The 21,108-nt window shown below is 43.1% G+C and overlaps 1 protein-coding gene across 1 annotated transcript in view; it reads right to left on the bottom strand.

Moving 5' to 3' along the window:
• LOC141271548 (T-box transcription factor TBX10-like) overlaps nucleotides 1-16,376 on the bottom strand; it is a 44,231-nt gene extending 27,855 nt beyond the window's left edge. The window contains exons 1-5 of the mRNA XM_073681602.1: nucleotides 16,316-16,376; nucleotides 12,985-13,192; nucleotides 12,747-12,848; nucleotides 5,618-5,789; nucleotides 4,830-4,985 (exon numbers count right to left, since the gene is read on the bottom strand). Of these exons, the coding sequence (XP_073537703.1) occupies nucleotides 4,830-4,985; nucleotides 5,618-5,789; nucleotides 12,747-12,848; nucleotides 12,985-13,192; nucleotides 16,316-16,376 (699 nt within the window). The remainder of the gene's footprint in view (nucleotides 1-4,829; nucleotides 4,986-5,617; nucleotides 5,790-12,746; nucleotides 12,849-12,984; nucleotides 13,193-16,315) is intronic.
• Nucleotides 16,377-21,108: the final 4,732 nt, after the last annotated feature.

The following is a 21,108-nucleotide window of genomic DNA, read 5'->3' as shown; positions in this document are numbered from 1 at the left end:
AGCGCTGCTGGTGGTGTGCTGACAGATAAGCGCACGCGGCTCTCCACTGATAATGTAGACAGACTCACGTTCATAAAGATGAACAAATCATGGATCCGAAACGACTTTTCTACCCCTGTGTCATCCTGGGGAGAGTAAAAGCTTGATGATTGGTTAAAATCACCCTACCAACCATTTTAAGCTTTCAAATTACTAATCATGTTTATCTGTATCTTGGCTGGAAAATAATTTGGGCTTTGTAGCAGTGTGCAGCACTGATTCTATTAGGCCATCTATAATAAGCTCCACCAGATTTAAAATTACTAATCATGTTTATCTGTATCTTGACTGGAAAATAATTTGGGCTTTGTAGCAGTGTGCAGCACTGATCCTATTAGGCCATCTATACTAAGCTCCACCAGATTTAAAATTAATAATAATATTTAGCTGCATCTAGCCCGGAAAATAATTTTGGGGCTCCGAGATGCGCAAGACACATAAGTGCCTTCTTGCTGCACTACCTGCAACATGACCCTCATATTGTGAGAATTCGAAGTAATCATGACTACTGGGTTGCCACACTCTTAGATCCCCCAAACTTTTCGATCAACCTTTTCATTTTAATAAAGACCAAAAAAATGGTCATTTTTGAAATTATAAGCATTAGCAGGTTATTAGAAACTGAAATCAAACAGTTTTCAACTCAAAACTTTATTCTAGGTGATGTTACATTTTCACATAGGACCCCTTGTTCGAAAGGAGCTTCTGAACTCTCTCGTCCATTGAATTTGTCAGGTTTTGGATGGTTTCTGCTTCAATTGTTTTGCATGAGGACAGAATACCCTCCCAGAGCTGTTGCTTAGATGTGAACTGCCTCCCGCCATCATAGACACTCCTTTTGATGATGCTCCAGAGGTTCTGAATGGGGTAGAGGTCAGGGGAGCATGGGGGTCACACCATAAGTTTGTCCCCTTTTATGCCCATATCAGCCAGAGATGCAGATGTTTTATGTGCAGCATGAGATGGTGCATTATCATGCAAAAAAATGATCTTGCTGTGAAATACACGGTTCTTCTTCTTGAACCATGGCAGGAAGTGCTGTTTGAGAAAATCCACATACATTATGGAGTTCATCTTTAGCGCCTTCAGGGATCCTAAAGGGGCCGACAATCTCTCTCCCCATGATTCCAGCCCAAAACATTACTTCACCTCCTCCTTGTTGGCGCTGTAGCCGTGTTTGCGTGGGGTGTCCATCAACCAGCCATCCTCCACTCCATCCATCTGAACCATCGAGCGCTGCACGGCACTCATCCGTGAACAAAACAGTTTTGAAATCAGTCTTCATGTAATGTTTGGCCCACTGGAGCCATTTCTGCTTGTGTGAAGTGGATAGAGGAGGTCGACAGGATGGCGTATGCACAGCAGCAAACCTCTGAAGGACCCTGCATCTTGTTGTTCGGGGGACGTTGGAGGCACCAGCAGCTTCAAAAACTTGTCTGCTGCTATGACAAGGCTTTTTTGCCGCTGCTCTTTTAACCTGACGTAATTGCCTGTAGGAAAGAGTCCTCAATTTGCCCTTATCAGCACGCACACGTGTGTACTGTGAATCAGCTACATACTTCTTGATTGCCAAGACACTTCATCCTGATCATCGCACAATGTTGATTGTAGTCATGCCTTGACCTAAACACTCCACAATTTGTTGCTTCTCAGCAGCCGACACATCCTTTTTCTTTCCCATTTTGGCAGAAAATGTAGGCTGCTTAATAATGTGAGACAGCCTTCTTAAGTAGTCTTGCCTTTCATTTGACACACCTGCCAAACTAATTAGCACAGGTGTTTGCAATTGCTTACAGTGATATAAAGAGCCCTGACACACATCACCATCAATGAGTTTAACTGACAAACAAACAAATTCTTCCCTTATCACTCCTAAACACTTTTTGCATAATAATTTGGAACACAGTGTACATGTGCTTTTCCACAAAACACCAGTGGTTCACGTAGTGAATCTTACAGTTCTAACTTGCCAACCGTGGTCTGTATGGAGTTGTTCAATAAAGGGCCCAAAATTAAGATAACATAGATGGGAGAGGTCTCTATGAATAGGAATTCCTAAGTATTTGATACCCTGTGAGGGCCAGGCAAAGGGAAAGTTGGACTGGATGGAATCCTATATGGATTTGGGGAGGGAGACATCGAGGGCCTCAGACTTCGCTGCATTGATTTTAAAATTTGACCATGTAACAAAGTGATCTATTTCAGCCATAACAGCATGGATGGATATATGTGATTGAGTGATATATACTAGGACATCATCAGCAAATAGAGAGCACTTGTACTCGGTGCCTCCCACCTCAATCCACCTAATATTGGGGTTATGGCGAATTGATGAGAGCAGGTGCTCCGTCACTAGGATGTATAAGAGAGGGGACAGAGGACATCCCTGCCTTGTCCCATTGGTGATTGTGAAAGGTGATGAAAATGTTCTGATGCACCCCCTGGGCCTTGGGACACCCGGAGCCGGACCCTTTTTGGTGGATGCTGGTGGTTGTAGTCTTCGTGGCGGCGACCCGGTTCCATGGCTCAGGGTGGTCAAACCAGTGGCGGAACTATTTATGTGGTTTTGATGTTTAAATGTCCGACTACGCCACCCGTGGATTGCGGTCAGAGTGAACCGCCGCTGCAGGGCAGACCGCTGAGGCTGGTGTTGTGGGTGCAGCAGAGCGTAGCATAACTCCCCACGGGAGGAGTATAGCCTCAGGGCAGTGTATGCGGAGGATGGGGGTGATGGTGCAGGGCAGCAGCAGTAACGACACGGAGTCAGTGATGCAGTCCAGGGCCTTTACTCACAGTTCTTACTATCCAGACCACGTCTGCAGGTAACGGCTGCCCACGTCATACTGTGCTCACCAGGTGAGGGTTCAGACAACTCCCAGATAACTTTGGAGCCCTTCACAGGACCCCCTTTGTGTGTCCTTTGTCTGGCCTTTCTTACCAACCCTTCTGTCCGGCTGCCTCGGGCCTCCTCTTGGTAAACTTGGCGCCAGTTTCCCTGACCCTATGTGGTGCCTTCCTAGCGGGTGTAGCGAGGGGCTGCGCCACATAAAATGTCACAGCCTCCGGTTTCTAGCTGAGGGTCGTTTCCTGCCTCCACTAGTTTCGGGGACCGGTCTCCCCCTTTGGCCTGACCCCTCCACGCAGGTGGATTCGGGCGTGCGGTGACGACTCGCCAGTCCGCACCCCTGGGATCCCTTCATTCCTCGTTCCTGGAGCCTTCTCCGCTCCTCTTCCTTCCTTCTCCCTCTTCCAGGCCTGGGCCTCTGTTACTAGGCCCGCCTCCGGAGCAGAGCTCATGCAGAGCCCCTGCTCCCTGCCACTTCTGCTCAGACTTCTCTGCACTGAACTAAGATGGTGCCCACCTTTTATACTCCCTTCTCAATGCACCCAGGAACTGCTTCCTCCCTGCTCCTGCACTACAGGGTTCCCCTTCCTCAGTGTTCCCTCCCCGCACTCCAGCCAGGGACAGGGACTGTCGTGCCCATCTCAGAGGCATATTGGTCGCCCTGCCCCACGGCAATGTGGTGTAATGCATGCAGGTGTCGGGTCCTGATCCACACTCCATCCTTACCTGAGAGTGAGATATCACACCTCTGGGTGAGGTGCAATACCTCTGTAGCAACCGAGCCCTCAGGGTGCTACAGTTCCATTTATCTTCAGCCTAGGTGACGTATTGTGATACAGGGCCGTGATTTTGGCTATAAAAGGGTCCCCTAGACCCCTACCCCAAGCTTTTTAAGAGAATCATATATGGCGTGCCAGGAGACTCTATGGAATGCTTTCTCAGCATCCAACGAAAGTAACTAATTACAAATTTTTAACTGCATCTAGCCCAGGAAATACTTTGTGCCTAGTAGCAGTGTCTGCTAGTCAGCGGATTATCCCGGCTGTTAAGCAAGCTACACCACCTGTAGTTTGGACACTTAATTTTTTCAAAGGAAATGCTTCGGGACCACGGGATACTCAGTGAAGAGCATCAGGAGGCACCCCAAGGCATAGGGGCTGGGACTGGCAGTAGGATGCCTTGCAGTGGACAGCCGAGCTCGATCCTTATAAAAGCTTTTTAACTGCAGCAGCTTTAGTGGACGCTACTGGAGCTGGAATTACGCGGCTGCTGGCATGAGACTTGCCCTCCAATAGATCCTTGTAAATGGATTTAAAGTGTATTCATTCAAATTAGAGAGACAATTTAAATTAAAAAGCTTAGAGCTGCCTCCACCACAGGGGGGCTCGCTCGACCCACCAGCGGACAGGCACCAGTATTGGGAGAGGGGGGCTGGCCATCAGGATTCACCGCAGCTCTGGCACAAACCCGGCGACACGGAGGTGGCACGGGCAGGAGCGGACTGAACGTGTCGGCTTCTCAATTTTTGGATTTTAGAAGGGCATGACATGCCTATATCTGTGTCTCCCCCTCCTTTTACTCCTCCACCTCTTTTCTTTTCGCATGACTATATGTACTTGTCACTTTTCCATGTGTTAGTTGTGTCTTCTGAGCAGTTTGTCAGCTTTTGGACACCTTTGAAGGTGTTTTCTATGTGTTTCTATGTGTTTTTGTTTGCCTGCCATTGGTTTTAACGGTGTTCGAAGGTGTTCGACGAACAGTTCGACGAACAGTTCGGCGAACACACGGGTGTTCGACGAACCGAACCGAACTCGAACACTATGGGGGTGGCTCAACACTAGTCGGGAGACATATGCTAGAATACCCGATGCGTTAGAATCGGGCCACCATCTAGTATTATATATGAATGCATATAAGAATGTCTTTAGGAAAGACTGTCACTTACTCTATGATTTTGATATGCCGTCACAGCCGTGAACTGAGTCTCTGGGAAGATAAATGATACAAAGTTTTGTGCAGCTCGAGCTTCTCCACCTTGATGCTGATCAGAGAGCAGAATGTGGAGCCTGGGCTGGTAACGATGCATCGAGTTTAGAATTATCTGCAGATTCACATCATTAATAACACAATATTGGGAAATGTTACTTTATATCGTCTATAGTTTCACAATTGACTATTTCAGCCCTACACTATAAACAGTTTGTTAAAAGTTAAAGAGAACCTGTCACATCTTCAAACTCTATTAACCTGCAGATACGGGGTTAATTTGCCGGTTAATAGCCTTCTAAAGCTGTGCGGCCGCCACACTGAAAGCCTGGCTACTGGGAGGAAATTAACGTTATTCCTCTCTGCAGCTTTCAGCCATATAGGCGCAGCTTTAGTCACTGCTCAGTATATCACGCTCAGGGGCGTGATGACATGCATAGGGGGATGACTAGTCTGGGGAAACTAATGCCCCACCGACTAGTCAAAGGTCTAGTTAGCATAAGAAAAACGGACCTTATAAATACATTTTTAAACATGAATAACATTATACAGGGCAGGAAATTTAGCAATACATATACGAATGCTGCTGGGTTGGAGGGCATGGGGGACCTGACAGATTCCCTTTAAGCCTATAAGTAAATATATGGTTATGGGTTGGATGTAAAATGAGGACTAAACGCAAAGATACATTGTACGAGCAGTTGGAGAGATATCATATACCATATTGCATTTATGCATTTTTCTTACATGTCCTCTCATATCCTGTGCATTGTTAGTGAGCTTAAGTCGGTCAAAAGAAACAGTTTGTCGCATCCAATGAGATCCTCGCGCAGGAGAATCTGGGTGGAAATGGAGACGTCCTGGAGGTGCTGGATCTGCAGTGCCTGAAACCAGCCAGGAGGAGGAGTGAAACGCATACCTAAAGAAGAAAGTGATACCTACATGATACATGCCCATATAGGAGGAAAGTGTCAGCCATAGCACAGCACAGGATCCAAGTAGACTTTTTATGACTTACTAGTTACTACACTTCGCAAATCTATAGTACAATGTAGACAAAAGCTTCAAAACCAATTTACTGGCATAATGACTAAAATATTGGAGATTTACCTGTGCCTGAACCTATGAACCATCGTGACTGGTGGAATTTAGTTTGTTATTGAGCTCCATGGACATCACTAAATAATTTGAGTTCTCCTCTATGTGCTATCTAAAGCTTAGAAACACTCCTTGTAGCAGGTGTGAGCCTGCCATTGAAACAATATCAAGAATGCTGTCTGGGCACAGGAATTGATTCAACAGATGCCTTCGCTTGATTGATTCAGGACCCCAAATAAAATAAAAACAGTGTATACTCACCTCATTCAGCTGCATCATTCCAGTGATATCGGCGTCCCCGTTCCAAAATGGTGACTTCCCTTGTTGTGCTGACTGAACGTGACACAAAACATCATGCCAGTGACGCGCCCCCTGGGCCAGTGCTGTAGTGCGGCGCGCGCGCGGGGGATACCCGGAGCCGGATCCGATGGGGGTAGTAGTCTTCTTGTGGCGGTGACCCGGTCCGTGCCCAGGGTGGTCAAGTTAAACGTGTGGCAGTCTTTGTAGATGTTATAAATGTCGACTACGCCACCCGTTGATTTGCGGTCGCAAGGCCGCCACTGCAAAACAGTCCGCTGAGGCCGATGGTATATATGTGCAGCTATGGTGGTATAACCCCCAACGGGAGAGGTATAGCCTCAGGGCAGCTGGTGCGGGTGAAGGGAGTGATAGTAAGAGCGTCCCGGTACCTATGGTGCTGGTGGTGCGATGGAACACAGAGACTGATTGCAGTTTTCATTGCTTTACTCACAGTTGTTATTAACGTCAGTCCTGCAGGTGATGACGACCCGAGCCATGCTGCGTCCACCAGGTACGGGGCTCGACCAACCCCCAGGCAGTTCCAGAGTGTGACCTTGAACTCCTTTCCCCGTTCCTTTCTCTGGCCGCCCCCACTAGGGACCCACCCATGTCCAGCTTCCTCGGGCCTTCTGGTGGCGAAACCTTTCTCCGGTCTCCCTGACCCTATGTGGCATGCCTTCGTGGTGAGTGTAGTGAGTGGTCGCGCCAAGACGTGGCCACGTCCTCCGGTTCCTGGCTGAGGATAAGTGGCCTCCACCAGTTTGGGATCCGGTACCCTGATCTGCCAACCCTTCACCCGCTGACTCCTAGCGTGTTCGGGTTCCTTCTTGCTTCATGTCTCTGGCCCTTTTCTTATGTTTCATTCTTTCCTTGCTTCTTGTTCCTTTCTTCTTCACTCTTGCTCCCTCCAGGGGCAGCACCCAGACAGGGCTGCTGCTCCCTGTCACTCCTCTTCTCACTCTTCTTCTGTCTGACTGAACTGAACACTGTTCTAAGATGGTGCCCACCTTTTATACCTCCCTCTATGTGTGAGCCCAGGTGACTAGCAACCAATGGGCTCCTACCTATGCCCAGAGACCCACCCCTATCTGCTCCTACACCACTGGGTTTTCCTCCTCCTCCCCACTCCAGCCAGGAACAGATGCTGTCGTGCCTGCACTTCTGTCTAGTGGGAGCACCGTTGAGCTGTCCCTCGGAAATGGGGTGTGTGTGGTGCATGCAGCTTACTGAGTCCTGGTCCACACTCCATCCTTACCCGGGAGTGGAATACCACACCTCTGGTTCGAGGTGCAATACCCCTGTAGCAGCCGAGCCCTCGGGGTGCTACACCAGCATCTGGGAACATCGGTGCCAACATCACTGGAATGGTGCAGCTGCAGGAGGTGAGCATACATTGTTTTTATGTTAATTACTATCCTGAACGGATTAAGCTGGGGTTGTGCAGTAGTGGACAAGCCCTTTAACATGAGGATTATCTCATCACATCATAAAAGGGGAAACTCTCGCTATCATACTCAGTTCATCCATATGCTACATGGTTGGTCATTCATTTAAATGGCTGGCATGCTATTTATGACTGTCCATAGCTTCCCCAAATGATAACATTTAGTCAACAAAGGTTTATGAATGTGGATCCACCATGACTATATTGCAAAAGCCTATGAGACATCCCATTTTTGGTTGTCCTAAATTGTTAACAACTCCTGCTATGGGCAGACATAAATCTGTGCTATTTACGTTAGTTTGCCATAAGTAATGTTCCTTTTTTTTTACTCTTTTTCTCTTCACTTTTGACAAATTTTGAAGTAAGTGGCAATATTTTCAGCCCAAAAAAATGATGAAGAACATTTCATACATTTTTCCTAATGACTATCCGGGATATGTGGAACTCTGTATCAGAAAAACAAAGCATGGTGCAGACTGACTGTTGATGCATTGGAGCTTCGGCCCGTTCAGCTGACAAGTTCTGTGGTATGCATTCCAAGTACAGACACCTCATCACAGCACTTGTCAGCTGAAGGACCAGCACTACAAAGCATCAGCAGGATCTGTGCAGAGGAGAGTGAAGTCTGTGATCTGAGCATGCATGCTCAGACTCCTGTCAATCATTGAAAGGTAGCCCGCACCCATCAGTAACGTCATCTTCTCATTCCGTCTGATTCTGGACGCTGTCAACCATTAAAAGGTAGCCCCGTCCCCATCACTGACATCCTCTTGACATTCCGTCCAATTCTGGATCCTGTAAACCATTGAAAGGTAGCCCCGGCCCCATCAGTGACATCCTTTTTTCATTCCGTCCAATTCTGGATGCTGTCAACCATTGAACGGTAGCCCACCCCCATCAATGACGTGCTATTTCATTCTGTCCAATTCTATTGCCCAGGTTGGAAAAGAGAAGGAGGCAGTGGCTGAATGACAAAGGGTTATATGACCCGCACAGAGTTGCACTCATAGAAGCAGCACAGGGAATAAAAGTATATTAGAAAACTGTTTGTTAAGAAGAGTTAGGACACATGAAAGGGGCTCAAATTGTAGTGGAAAATCCCTTTAATCAAGGTGGCTGCTATTTACCCTCTTAAAGAGAATCTGTCTCTTTGGAAAATGCTATTTACTTGTAAGGTTAATCTGCAGGTAAACAGCATTACAATACTGCCTGGTCATCTTAATAACAGTGCAGCTACCGGGAAAAAAAATGAACTTATTTCCTCCTGGGAGCCACCGGCTTTCAGTCATGGAGGTGTACCCTGCCACTTTCACAGCTTGCAGTGCAGCGCATCTGTGAGCTGTCAATCAAAGTGCCAGGGCGTGCTTACAGCCATCACTCACAGTATAATGAGTGATGCTCTGAGCGATGACTGTAATCGCTCCCTTCACTGCACCTATGACTGAAAGCCGGTGGCTCCTGGAGGAAATACATTTATTTTCTCTCAGTAGCTGCACTTTCAGTAAGCTGGCCAGGCAGCATTGTAATACAGGGTGGGCCATTTATATGGATACACCTAAATTAAATAGGAATGGTTGGTGATATCAACTTCCTGTTTGTGGCACATTAGTATATGGGAGGGGGAAAACTTTTCCAGATGGGTGGTGATCATGGCGGCTATTTTGAAGTCGGCCATTTTGGATCCAACTTTATTTTTTTCAATGGGACGAGGGTTATGTGACACATCAAACCTATTGAGAATTTCATAAGAAAAACAATGGTGTGCTTGGTTTTAATGTAACTTTATTCTTTCATGAGTTTTTTTACAAGTTTATGACCACTTATAAAATGTGTTCAAAGAGCTGCCCATTGTGTTGGATTGTCAATGCAACCCTCTTCTCCCACTCTTGACACACTGATAGCAACACCACAGAAGAAATGCTAGCACAGGCTTCCAGTATCCGTTGTTTCTTATACATTCCTCACATGTATTAAAACTGTCAAACAGTCGCAAATCATGCACACGGGAGTGATTCAAAAATAACACCGAGCAGCTGTAACTACTCGGTGCTCGGCCGAGCATACTCGGCGAAAGGGTTAACAGAACATACTCACTCATCACTAATTACTATGCCTTTAAACAATACTGGACGGCCCATATGATGATGTCATGTGTTCAGAAGCTTCTGATAGTTTTTTTGGCAACATCTGAGTTAGTTAGAGACACACCTGTGAATGTATTTTAATGCACACCTGAAACACACTGCTTCTTTGTGTAGCATCATGGGAAAGACTAAAGAAATCAGCCAAGATATCAGGAAGAGAATTATGGACTTGCACAAGTCTGGCTCATCATTGGGTACAATTTCAAGATACCTGAAGGTGCCTTGTTCATCTGTACAAACAAGATGGGAATGTCCAGCCATCATACCGCTCAGGAAGGAGACAGGTTCTGTGTCCCAGAGATGAACGTGCTTTGGTCTGATATGTCCATATCAACTCAAGTACAAAAGCAAAAGATCTTGTGAAGATGATGGCGGAAGCTGGTAAGATTTTGTCAATAACCACAGTGAAACGAGTACTGTATCAACATGGGCTGAAAGTCCATTCTGCCAGGAAGAAGCCATTACTCCAAAAGAAACATAAAAAAGCCAGATTAATGTTTGCAAATGCACACAGGAACATAGACCTTAATTTTTGGAGACATGTCCTGTGGTCTGATGAAACTAAAATAGAACTTTTTGGGCATAATGACCATCGTTATGTTTGGAGGAAAAAGGGAGAAGCTTGGAAGCCTAAGAACACCATCCCAGCTGTGAAACACGGAGGTGGCAACATCATGTTGTGGGGTTGTTTTGCAGCAGGAGGGACTGGTGCACTTCACAAAATAGATGACATCATGAGAAAAGAAGATTATGTGGCAATACTGAAGCAACATCTCAAGACATCAAGCAGGAAGTTAAAGCTTGGGCGGAAATGGGTCTTCCAAATGGACAATGACCCAAAGCATTCTGCCAAAATGGTAACAAAGTGGCTTAAGGATAACAAAATCCATGTTTTGGAGTGGCTATCACAAAGCCCTGATCTCAACCCTATTGAGATTTTATGGGCAACGCTGAAAAGGCAGGTGCGAGCAAGGCAACCTACAAACCTGGATCAGTTACACCAGTTTTGTCAGGAGGAATGGGCCCAAATTCCGACCAACTATTGTGAGAAGCTTATGGAAGGATATCCCAAACGTTTGACCCAAGTCATTCAGTTTAAGGGCAATGGTACCAAATACTAATGAAATGTATGTAAACTTTTGACTTTGCAGTAAGTAACAAAAATGCCTTAAAACATTCTCTCCCTCTCTCATTATTCTGGTATTTGGCAAATATTGAAAATTAATCCTAATTGACCTAAAACGGGAAATGTTTATTCTGATTTCTTGTCAGATATTGAGAAAAACATGCAGATGTGTCTTTTTATATAGTGTATGTAAATTTCTGGTTTCAACTGTATATATACCTATATTTTTATATGATCAGAGCAACGGAAAACAGCTGGGTGCAGATTCATCATTACACGCACACAAGCGGAGCCTGAGTGTCCTCATTGACCATAGTGAGCTTCATCAAGCTTTCCTTCATATTTCACACCTAAATCCTTGTTCTTATAAGTCCACACTCAGGGTGTCTCCTCAGCGCTCCTCTCTGCCCTCAGGCAGTTTCCCCAGTGCTCCTCTCTGACCTCAGGTCATATCCTTTGTGCCCTCAGGCCATCTCCTTGGCATTCCCCTTTGCCCTCAGACCAAGGCATGTCGCAACTTTTAATGTCACAATGTGCCCTGCAAAAAGGGCACAGTTCAGCATCTGAAAAGAGGCTGTTGATAACTCTTTAAAGAGGCTTTCCCCTTTCAACCTTCTGTACACCACTACTCACCTTCTGCTCTAGTACCGCTTCGCCGCCACTGCTTTGGTCTTTGTTTACAGGATGCAGTAAACCGGCATTAGTGCTGAGCATTCTGTCTTCTCAGGGGAGAGCAGAACCAGGACACTGGGGATTCTTATACATGAAGATGCTGCATCAGACTGGTCATCTGGAGAGCGTTGGGCAGCATGAGCTTAGTAGGTCAGTGCCGTGTTTCACAATGTTTCACTAATGATTCATTCAGCGGATTGTCCAACACAACAAGACAGAGACCCAAGTCTGGGGCTGTCCTGCTGTATCTAGGACAGTTGGGATCTATGGATTAATTTTTTGTTCATTCAGAGTGGATGACAAGTTCAGTAGTCAGGGTGAGAGAAATATATGGCTGATTAGTGGAGAAGGAAGCAGGTTTCTCTCATGAGAAATATTACAAAGTTTCTTATATTCGCCTGTACTATTAAATTATGCAAAGTTAGTTTAAAGTACTGTTCCATTTTAAAGAAAACCACTAGGCCCTATAGTTCAAAATAGGCCAGGCCATAAAACCCACCTTTCACAAGAGTCCATCGAACCCACCAATTTTGGTTGGCCCAACCGACCATCTGATGTGTATTTGGGTCTAACAACTCTCCCCCAACAGATGATGTCAGGGAAGAGAATGATAGGGTAATTGGAATTTCAACACCTGATCCTTTAGTTTTCAGCTTTCTTCTCTCCTCCTGTTGAAAACATATGAACACTTGTCATAGTCGGGCGATCAGCCAGATAGCTATCTTCTAACTGAATGTCCAACCAACTGCTATCTGATGTGTAAGGCAGCCATAGTTGTTAAATTGGAAAATTGCTGTCAGCTGCTCATTTTCCACACAGTGGAATCTGCAGGGTAAATGTTGTATGACATCAAGGTAAATGTTGCATGACATGCTGCAATTTAAATGAATGGCCATCAATAATATTGAATACACTAGCTTTGCCAGAGTGAGAGCCACCAAGTAGAAGCCCCTTTATGATGTCCAAATGGCCTAGCATGGAAAGTCCTAAACTATATCAGAATGGAACCAATGGATAACCATACCCACTTACTGTACTATAAATAGTCAGATTTCTTATGAAATAAGAGCTCTTTTCATTCTTTTAATTTACCTGTATCGCTTGTCACCAACCGGTAAGAAATCAAGAAGAAGAGAATATTCTGCAGTGGGATCCATTCCCCAAATACGAACTTGGAAAAGTGGAAACATTCTCCTAGGTAGAAGATATAACATTGCAGAAAAAATTAAAAGGAAAGCAAAGTAAACAAAATATATTAATATGCCATCAAAAACTTAAAAAAAATCCTTGCTCTTGCTTTGTACTTGACCTAGTAAAATTCTCTTCTCACCTTCCCGCTTTAGTCACAATCATCTCTGTTCCAAGACTGTTAAATGTTTCCCATAGTGCCGCAGTCTCCAGGCTGACCATAATACCACGCAATGCAGGGTTTTTTCCAGAGACGTCGGTCTGAGGAAGTCGAGGTACATCTGGAATACTTGAGGTCCAAGGACCAATGTCAGGAGATCCAAAACAAGTAGAAGGAACGTTGTGTGCATCTGAAAGGAGCTTAGCGTGAATGGAATTGAAGGTCACTCCAGTGATAACACCCAATTGTCTTGTTACTTCATTGGTGAACCATTATGCAATTGTTCCATGATCAAAATACAGACAGATTTGTGTGCCCATTTTATGGCCACAAATTCCAACCTTAACCTACAGCACCTTGGGGATCTATGGTGCCATCCGATCTGGCCATTATACCTCCTGTCGAGTAGAATATATGGTCATAACCTTCTTACCAGAAATTTGCATTTTACATGAAACCTGTCTTATTTATGGACTTCAACGTGCATTGATCACTTAGCAGGTAAAGCAATTCATGTACAGATTGTGTGAGCCATACAGTAGATTTTATTAAAGTGAATGATAGGTCCTGTCACCTCCAAATACTGATGCAATCCATTTTAACCTCTTTAGGATTCAGCAGTTTTTGTTTTATTCCAATAGCCTTTTTTATTTCTTTGGTTACTGACCTGTATATATTTTGACAATAATTTGTGGGTATATAAGTTAATATTAGGTTTATACAGTTATATGAAAAAGTTTGGGCACCCCTATTAATCTTAAGCTTAATGTTTTATAAAAATTGGTGCTTTTGCAACAGCTATTTCAGTTTGATATATGTAATAACTGTTGGATACAGTAATGTTTCTGCCTTGAAATGAGGTTTATTGTACTAACAGAAAATGTGCAATCTGCATTCAAACAAAATTTGACAGGTGCATAAGTATGGGCACCCTTATCATTTTCTTGTTTTAAATGCTCCTACCTACTTTTTACTGACTTACTAAAGCACTTTTTTTGGTTTTGTAACCTCATTGAGCTTTGAACATCATAGCCAGGTGTATGCAATCATGAGAAAAGCTACTTAAAGTGGCCACTTGCAAGTTGTCTCCTGTTTGAATCTCCTCTGAAGAGTGGCATCATGGGCTCCTCAAAACAACTGTCAAATGATCTGAAAACAAAGATTATTCAACATAGTTGTTCAGGGGAAGGATACAAAAAGCTGTCTCAGAGATTTAACCTGTCAGTTTCCACTGTGAGGAACATAGTAAGGAAATGGAAGAACACAGGGACAGTTCTTGTTAAGGCCAGAAGTGGCAGGCCAAGAAAAACATCAGAAAGGCAGAGAAGAAGAATGGTGAGATCAGTCAAGGACAATCCTCAGACCACCTCCAGAGAGCTGCAGCATCAACTTGCTGCAGATGGTGTCACTGTGCATCGGTCAACTATACAACGCACTTTGCACAAGGAGAAGCTGTATGGGAGAGTGATGCGAAAGAAGCCGTTTCCACAAGCACGCCACAAACAGAGTCGGCTGAAGTATGCAAAAGCACATTTGGAGAAGCCAATTTCTTTTTGGAAGAAGGTCCTGTGGACTGATGAAACCAAGATTGAGTTGTTTGGTCATACAAAAAGGCGTTATGCATGGCGGCAAAAAAACACAGCATTCCAAGAAAAACACTTGCTACCCACAGTAAAATTTGGTGGAGGTTCCATCATGCTTTGGGGCCGTGTGGCCAATGCCGGCACCGGGAATCTTGTCAAAGTTGAGGGACGCATGGATTCCACTCAGTATCAGCAGATTCTTGACAATAATGTTCAAGAAACAGTGACAAAGTTGAAGTTACGCAGGGGATGGATCTTTCAGCAAGACAATGATCCAAAACACCGCTCCAAATCTACTCAGGCATTCATGCAGAGGAACAATTACAATGTTCTGGAATGGCCATCCCAGTCCCCAGACCTGAATATCATTGAACATCTGTGGGATCATTTGAAGAGGGCTGTCCATCCTCGGTGACCATCAAACTTTACTGAACTGGAATTGTTTTGTAAAGAGGAATGGTCAAAAATACCTTCATCCAGGATCCAGGAAATCATTAAAAGCTACAGGAAGCGACTAGAGGCTGTTATTTTTGCAAAAGGAGGATCTACTAAATATTAATGTCACTTTTCTGGTGAGGTGCCCATACTTATGCACCTGTCAAATTTTGTTTGAATGCAGATTGCACATTTTCTGTTAGTACAATAAACCTCAGTTCAAGGCAGAAACATTACTATGTCCAACAGTTATTACATATATCAAACTGAAATAGCTGTTGCAAAAACACCAATTTTTATAAAACATTAAGCTTAAGATTAATAGGGGTGCCCAAACTTTTTCATATAACTGTATGAATTTTATATTATAGTACAATGGCTTAAAAAATCCACCATTTCTGGGGGGAAGGTTTCCACTGTTATGCCAGGGCTAACAATGGAAGGCATAGGAAGACCACTCTGTTTTGATGCTGCCAATATTAAACATGAATGACCCCAAACTAAGAAGAAGTAAATCTCAGGGAAAAGAAGTGTGCACTGCACATAGGTCCAAAAAGTAATACATCTTTCTTAAATAGCAATAAAATTACAAGGTAATATTAACTAAAAAGGTGCCTTAAAAAGGGGACATGGCAATCAGTCCAATGAACTATGCAGTAGTATATACAGTCAAAGTTGGAACCATGTCAGCCAAACATAGATGACACTGGATAATCCAGAAAAATTCATATGAATCACTGTACTGCAAAAGATAGTGGACTTGAGATTTACTTCTTCTCAGGCAATGGTTGTTGAGCTTATGTGTTGAAGTGCTGTCCTAGAAACCTATGTTTTACACTTTAAATGGACTATTGTTGATGATCAATATTAAGCATGGTATCAGCAGCGAGGACCTGAATATTCATCATATCATAATTTGCAGAGGATTTGACTGCTGTCGATCTAAACAGATATATCCAGGTCGCAAGGTCCTACCTTGGGTCGCAATATATTTTTGCCCTCTTTACATAGTTCTATGCCCACCTACCACTTCCATTCCTTCTCATATAATATTTTACATCGGCACCATGTTAGCTTTGTCCTTGGATGTCCCACTATGACAGACTCCAGATTTATTTTCCTTTGCACAGTTCAATCTATGATCAGATTCAATAACTTTCGGGTGATAAATTGATCTTTCCAGCAGACTTTGGCCTCAATTCAACATGAAGCTGCGTGAAAATTTTGCGACTTTTAGTTTTTTCATGCTAATCAAAGCAAGATCCATTAAAGTGGGAGGTATACCACACAGGCACCTTTGAAGGTATAAAGAAGTTGTAGGAACACCATTTCCATGATCTTAAAGGTGATGGGCATGGTTTATAAGGCAGGTTTATGAGGAAAAAACGGGTGACAGGTTTCTTTTAATAAGCTGGCCAACTGGCACTAATGTTACAATATTAGTCTAAAGTCGACTCATTCATCAGGTAGAATTCAATAACGAATCATCATTTTTGCTGACCGATGACAGATCGTCATTGTCTGGAAAGAGATGGAATGTGTTTAAACTTTTTGCCTGATAACCATAATTCCAGATCTTTCTGTAGAGAACCATCCAAGGACGTTCACAAGCTTCATCATGGAGATGACAAGTTCTAGGATAAGTCATGAACATAGAGTACGCTTTTCATCCATTATAATTTTCTGACTCTACATTGTCGTATACAAGATGTAATAACTAATGGTTAGTGAAAGAGACTACATTAAACTTCATCAATGCGACAACAAGCTCTCGAATTCCTTTCACATTTATTTACTACAAATAGTGAAATACCACATATAATAACTAGAGTAGAATCCATGATGACATTAAGATTCTTTATTGAGACAACGAGCTCTAGAATAAGGCATAAATGTAGATTGCACATTTACTTCCCTACAATTGGAATACACATAGTGGGATACCGCATTTGTGACAACCGGTGTTAGGAGCATAACTACATGATAATTCCTCACGTAGGCAACAAGCGCTAGGGTAAACCATGAACTAGAGTAGACACTTCAGTCACTATATTTTTGGCTACACACAGTGGTAATCCCCATATTTAATAACCAATGTAAAGTCCATGACCAGATAATTTTTTACCATGAATGCAATATGCTGTAGGATAAGCTATTAATATAGAGTAGACACTTCATTCCCTACAATTTTTGAACTATGAATGATGGTATACTACATGACCAAAGTTTAGTAATTTCTACTGCATGAATCTTTATCATTGAGACAACGAGGTCTAGAATAAGTCATGAATATAGAGTAGACACTTCATTCCCTACAATTAAATTGAACAATACATGGCTTTTAACCATACATGTAGGAAGCAATGTACAGTCCATGACTTAATTAAGCTTCATCATGAAGACAGCAAGGACTAATATAAGCCATGAATACATAATAAATATTTAATTATTTACATATTTTGACTATACATAGTGTACTACATATGTAAAACCCAATGTAAGATCCATGTCTGCATGAAGCATCTTCATGGAGACCATCTCTAGAGAAATTCTTGGACAACATATGGTGGAATACCACATACTTAGCAAGGTTAATTATTGCACGATTTACCTTGGAGACAAACAGTTTCTAATTTAGGAAAATTGGGACAATTAGGACAAACATCTAAAAAAATATAAATTGTCTATAAAGGAGATTTCTCCAATATATCTTACCTAGCGAGTGAGAATGGTGCATTGTTACTTCAGTACAGCTCTTCTTTGCTCTATCTCAACCCGTGGTGCTCTCCAACCCTAATATGATCCGCTCACTTTCATTTACACTGTCACTTGGTATCTCTTTCCCCTGTCTGGACACTTTGGTCTTGGTGTGTCCTCTCAGTCTGTCCTCTAGACCTTCCCTCTTTCTGTCACTTTAAGAGCATCCGCTGCGACTTTAGATATACACTTCAGGGCTACTAGGCCTTCTCTGAATATCAAAAATGTTCTTCAGGGTGAAGTTCTGAACTCAATCAATAACTTCTAATGAGATTATTGTTTCAATGTCAACACCTGCCCATATCTGAATGTTCAAGCTTTACACACTAGTGCCGGGACAGTCCCCATGAGTCCAAGGAGCAGTACTCAATGTACACACGTCAGGCAGGTGCGCTCTCATTCTGCCCCTAGCAGTCTCTCATCCATCTTGAGTCTGCCACTTGCAGTCACACTATGTAATAAGTTCCATTAATCTCTCCCTGACAAGACTTGATTAATGAGGCCTGCTTCCGACATCAGGAAAAAAAGGAGAAGGGGAGGACAGGCACATCATGCAGTTGTTATAATCAAATGGCTACAGCACACTTATGTCTAACAGGAGATGGCACTCGTCAAAATTTTGATCTCCCATAACAACACCTGTCACCCCATAACCACAGGAACTTCAATAGAAAAAAATTGTATAGAATAATTGTATGTCTTAATGATGTTAAAAAAAGCATATATTCAAGATCCGGGCTGATGCCATTCCAAAAAGTGAGTACATATGTTTTTTTTTGTTTGTTTGTTTTTTTAATCTGGGGGACTTAAGTATTTAAGAAGTGGTTATCCACCAGTAGACAGCCCCTTTAAAGGAGCACAAAACCATATAAAGTTGTAACTTCAAAATAAAGCTACATACCTTACATATACAGTATATCTCAAGATTCTCTGACCTGCAGATAAACAAAGTAAAGTAGTTATCACAGCGGCAGGGATTGTTCTCGACTTGGTGGGACTAATTTTATTGAAGAACAATACAGTCCATTTCCTCCCCCTTTTCCTAAGTGTTGATTACAAAGAACAAGAAAATGCTTTACTCTGTAATGAGAATGCGATAAATTGGATGGCAAAACCTCCTCTGCCTCCTGCACTTAGACTCGAGAACAACTGATAATGCCCCCAATTCATCCCGGTGCCTTTTTACGAATTTTGTGAATCTTTCGCCTGCCATGTACTACAAGAAATGTACTCCAACCAGCGACTGGAGTACAGTACAATTCTGTCATAATTTACACCACCTTTGTGGTAGTAAATTATACCGAATTTGTCAGCCACGACCCTCTTTGCTAAACTCTGTCAACTTTTCAAAAAGTTGGCAGTGCAGTCAGGGATTAGTGTAAAACGCCAAAAGTCACAAAATGTTTGCGCAACTACAAGTTGCCATAATGTCCAAATCTATAATAATTTTCAGTATTTTTTCATCCTTTTTTGCTGTTAAAAAAAATGAAACTGCTGCCAAATGGTTTTTTTTAGTAATTTTTTTCTACTTTAGGGCATGGAGTAGAGTCATGAAAGTTGGACACCCTTCTAACTAGTTCATATGCCCTTATAGGCTCTTTTTATTTGACAGCATAATGTTATAAAGTCAATAGAGAAAATTCTCAGAAATAGTAGAAGAGCGCTCAGACATTATAAGGATGCCATCAAATCAATACAATGTCTAAAGAGGCACAAAAGAATCAAAGGCAGCTACACAGGGGTCTAGTAGTTGGTAGAAGGGATGCTGCTGCCTCTTGAAAAGTAGTTTCCTACAGTCTATCAGATTGAATGTACACTGAGCAATGGCAATGGCTCACAAATACTGATGTAGTACTATGGACATAATGTGTCATTATAAGCTAGGTGCCCCATATATTGCACAGGGATCCCTACTGTTTTTATCTGTTTTGAAGCATAATAGTCAAAAATATAGAGAGAGAGTCATATACTCCATCATCAAGGTTTAAGGTTAGGAGTTAAAGGAGTGTTCCAACATACAAATTAATTTTCTTTCTAAATCCCTATCAATTCGGTGCCATAATCTAAACAATTTTCTAATATACTTTAATGAAAAATTCACTATCTTTCCATAACTACACTATCTAACTGCTTTTCTTTTTTTTCCTACTTCCTTTTTGATGATGCTGAGAATCCCAGCACATGCTGGGAGACTCAAACGAAGCAACATCAGGGGGGCAGAGGCTGTGATCACTACCGCACCCTCAGTCCCCTCCCTGAAAAGAAGCGTCATCAGTCACCTTTGTTTCAGGTGCTGGACTAGCCCCTCTGCACTGTGCACAAAGTTTTCTCTGTTGCCGGGTCAGATAAGCAGTAACGAGCCGGCACCAGATCGCATTGTCAGTGTGCGGTGTCAGAATACCCGGCGCACTGGGTAATCTTATAACTCACATTAACAGTTCGCTCTGGTGCCAGCTCTTACTTCTGATCTGACCCGACAACAGAGAGAGCAAAGTCTTTGTGCACAGCGCGCAGGGACTAGCCCAGCCCCTTAAACGAAGGTCACTGATGACATTTCATTCCAGGGAGGGGACAGAGGCTGCCGCAGTGACCGCAGCCTCTGCCCCCCTGATGATGCTTCGTTTGAGTATCCCAGCATGCACTGGGATTCTCAAATGAAGTGTCAACAAAAAGAAAAGCAGTTAGATAGTGTAGTTAGGGAAGGATAGGAAGTGTAAAGAAAACAAGAATGCAGTTGTCACAGGGATACCACAACAGAGCGGGGTCAGAAGATCGCGGCATCTGGTTATACAAACACCTGGACGTATTAGATCTGCTTCACTTTCCTTTTAGAAGTGTAGGTCTTCCTTGCTCTGTTATTGCAAGGGTTAATCAGGTCTGTCTATACCTTGGAGCTCTCCATCATGAATTGTCTCAGCTGTTCTGTGTTGGCCACTCCACTGGGGTATATACAGTACAGACCAAAAGTTTGGACACACCTTCTCATTTAAAGATTTTTCTGTATCTTCATGACTATGAAAATTGTACATTCACACTGAAGGCATCAAAACTATGAATTAACACATGTGGAATTATATACTTACCAAAAAAGTGTGAAACAACTGAAAATATGTCTTATATTCTAGGTTCTTCAAAGTAGCCACCTTTTGCTTTGATGACTGCTTTGCACACTCCTGGCATTCTCTTGATGAGCTTCAAGAGGTAGTCACCGGAAATGGTCTTCCAACAATCTTGAAGGAGTTCCCAGAGATGCTTAGCACTTGTTGGCCCTTTTGCGTTCACTCTGCAGTCCAGCTCACCCCAAACCATCTTGATTGGGTTCAGGTCTGGT

Source organism: Phyllobates terribilis, unplaced genomic scaffold (assembly GCF_046119375.1).
Source record: "Phyllobates terribilis strain yellow unplaced genomic scaffold, ASM4611937v1 Scaffold_5__5_contigs__length_657084704, whole genome shotgun sequence".
NCBI classification, from domain to species: Eukaryota; Metazoa; Chordata; class Amphibia; order Anura; family Dendrobatidae; genus Phyllobates; species Phyllobates terribilis.
Note: the sequence above shows the minus strand (reverse complement) of the source record. Positions and strands in the feature narration are given on the sequence as shown.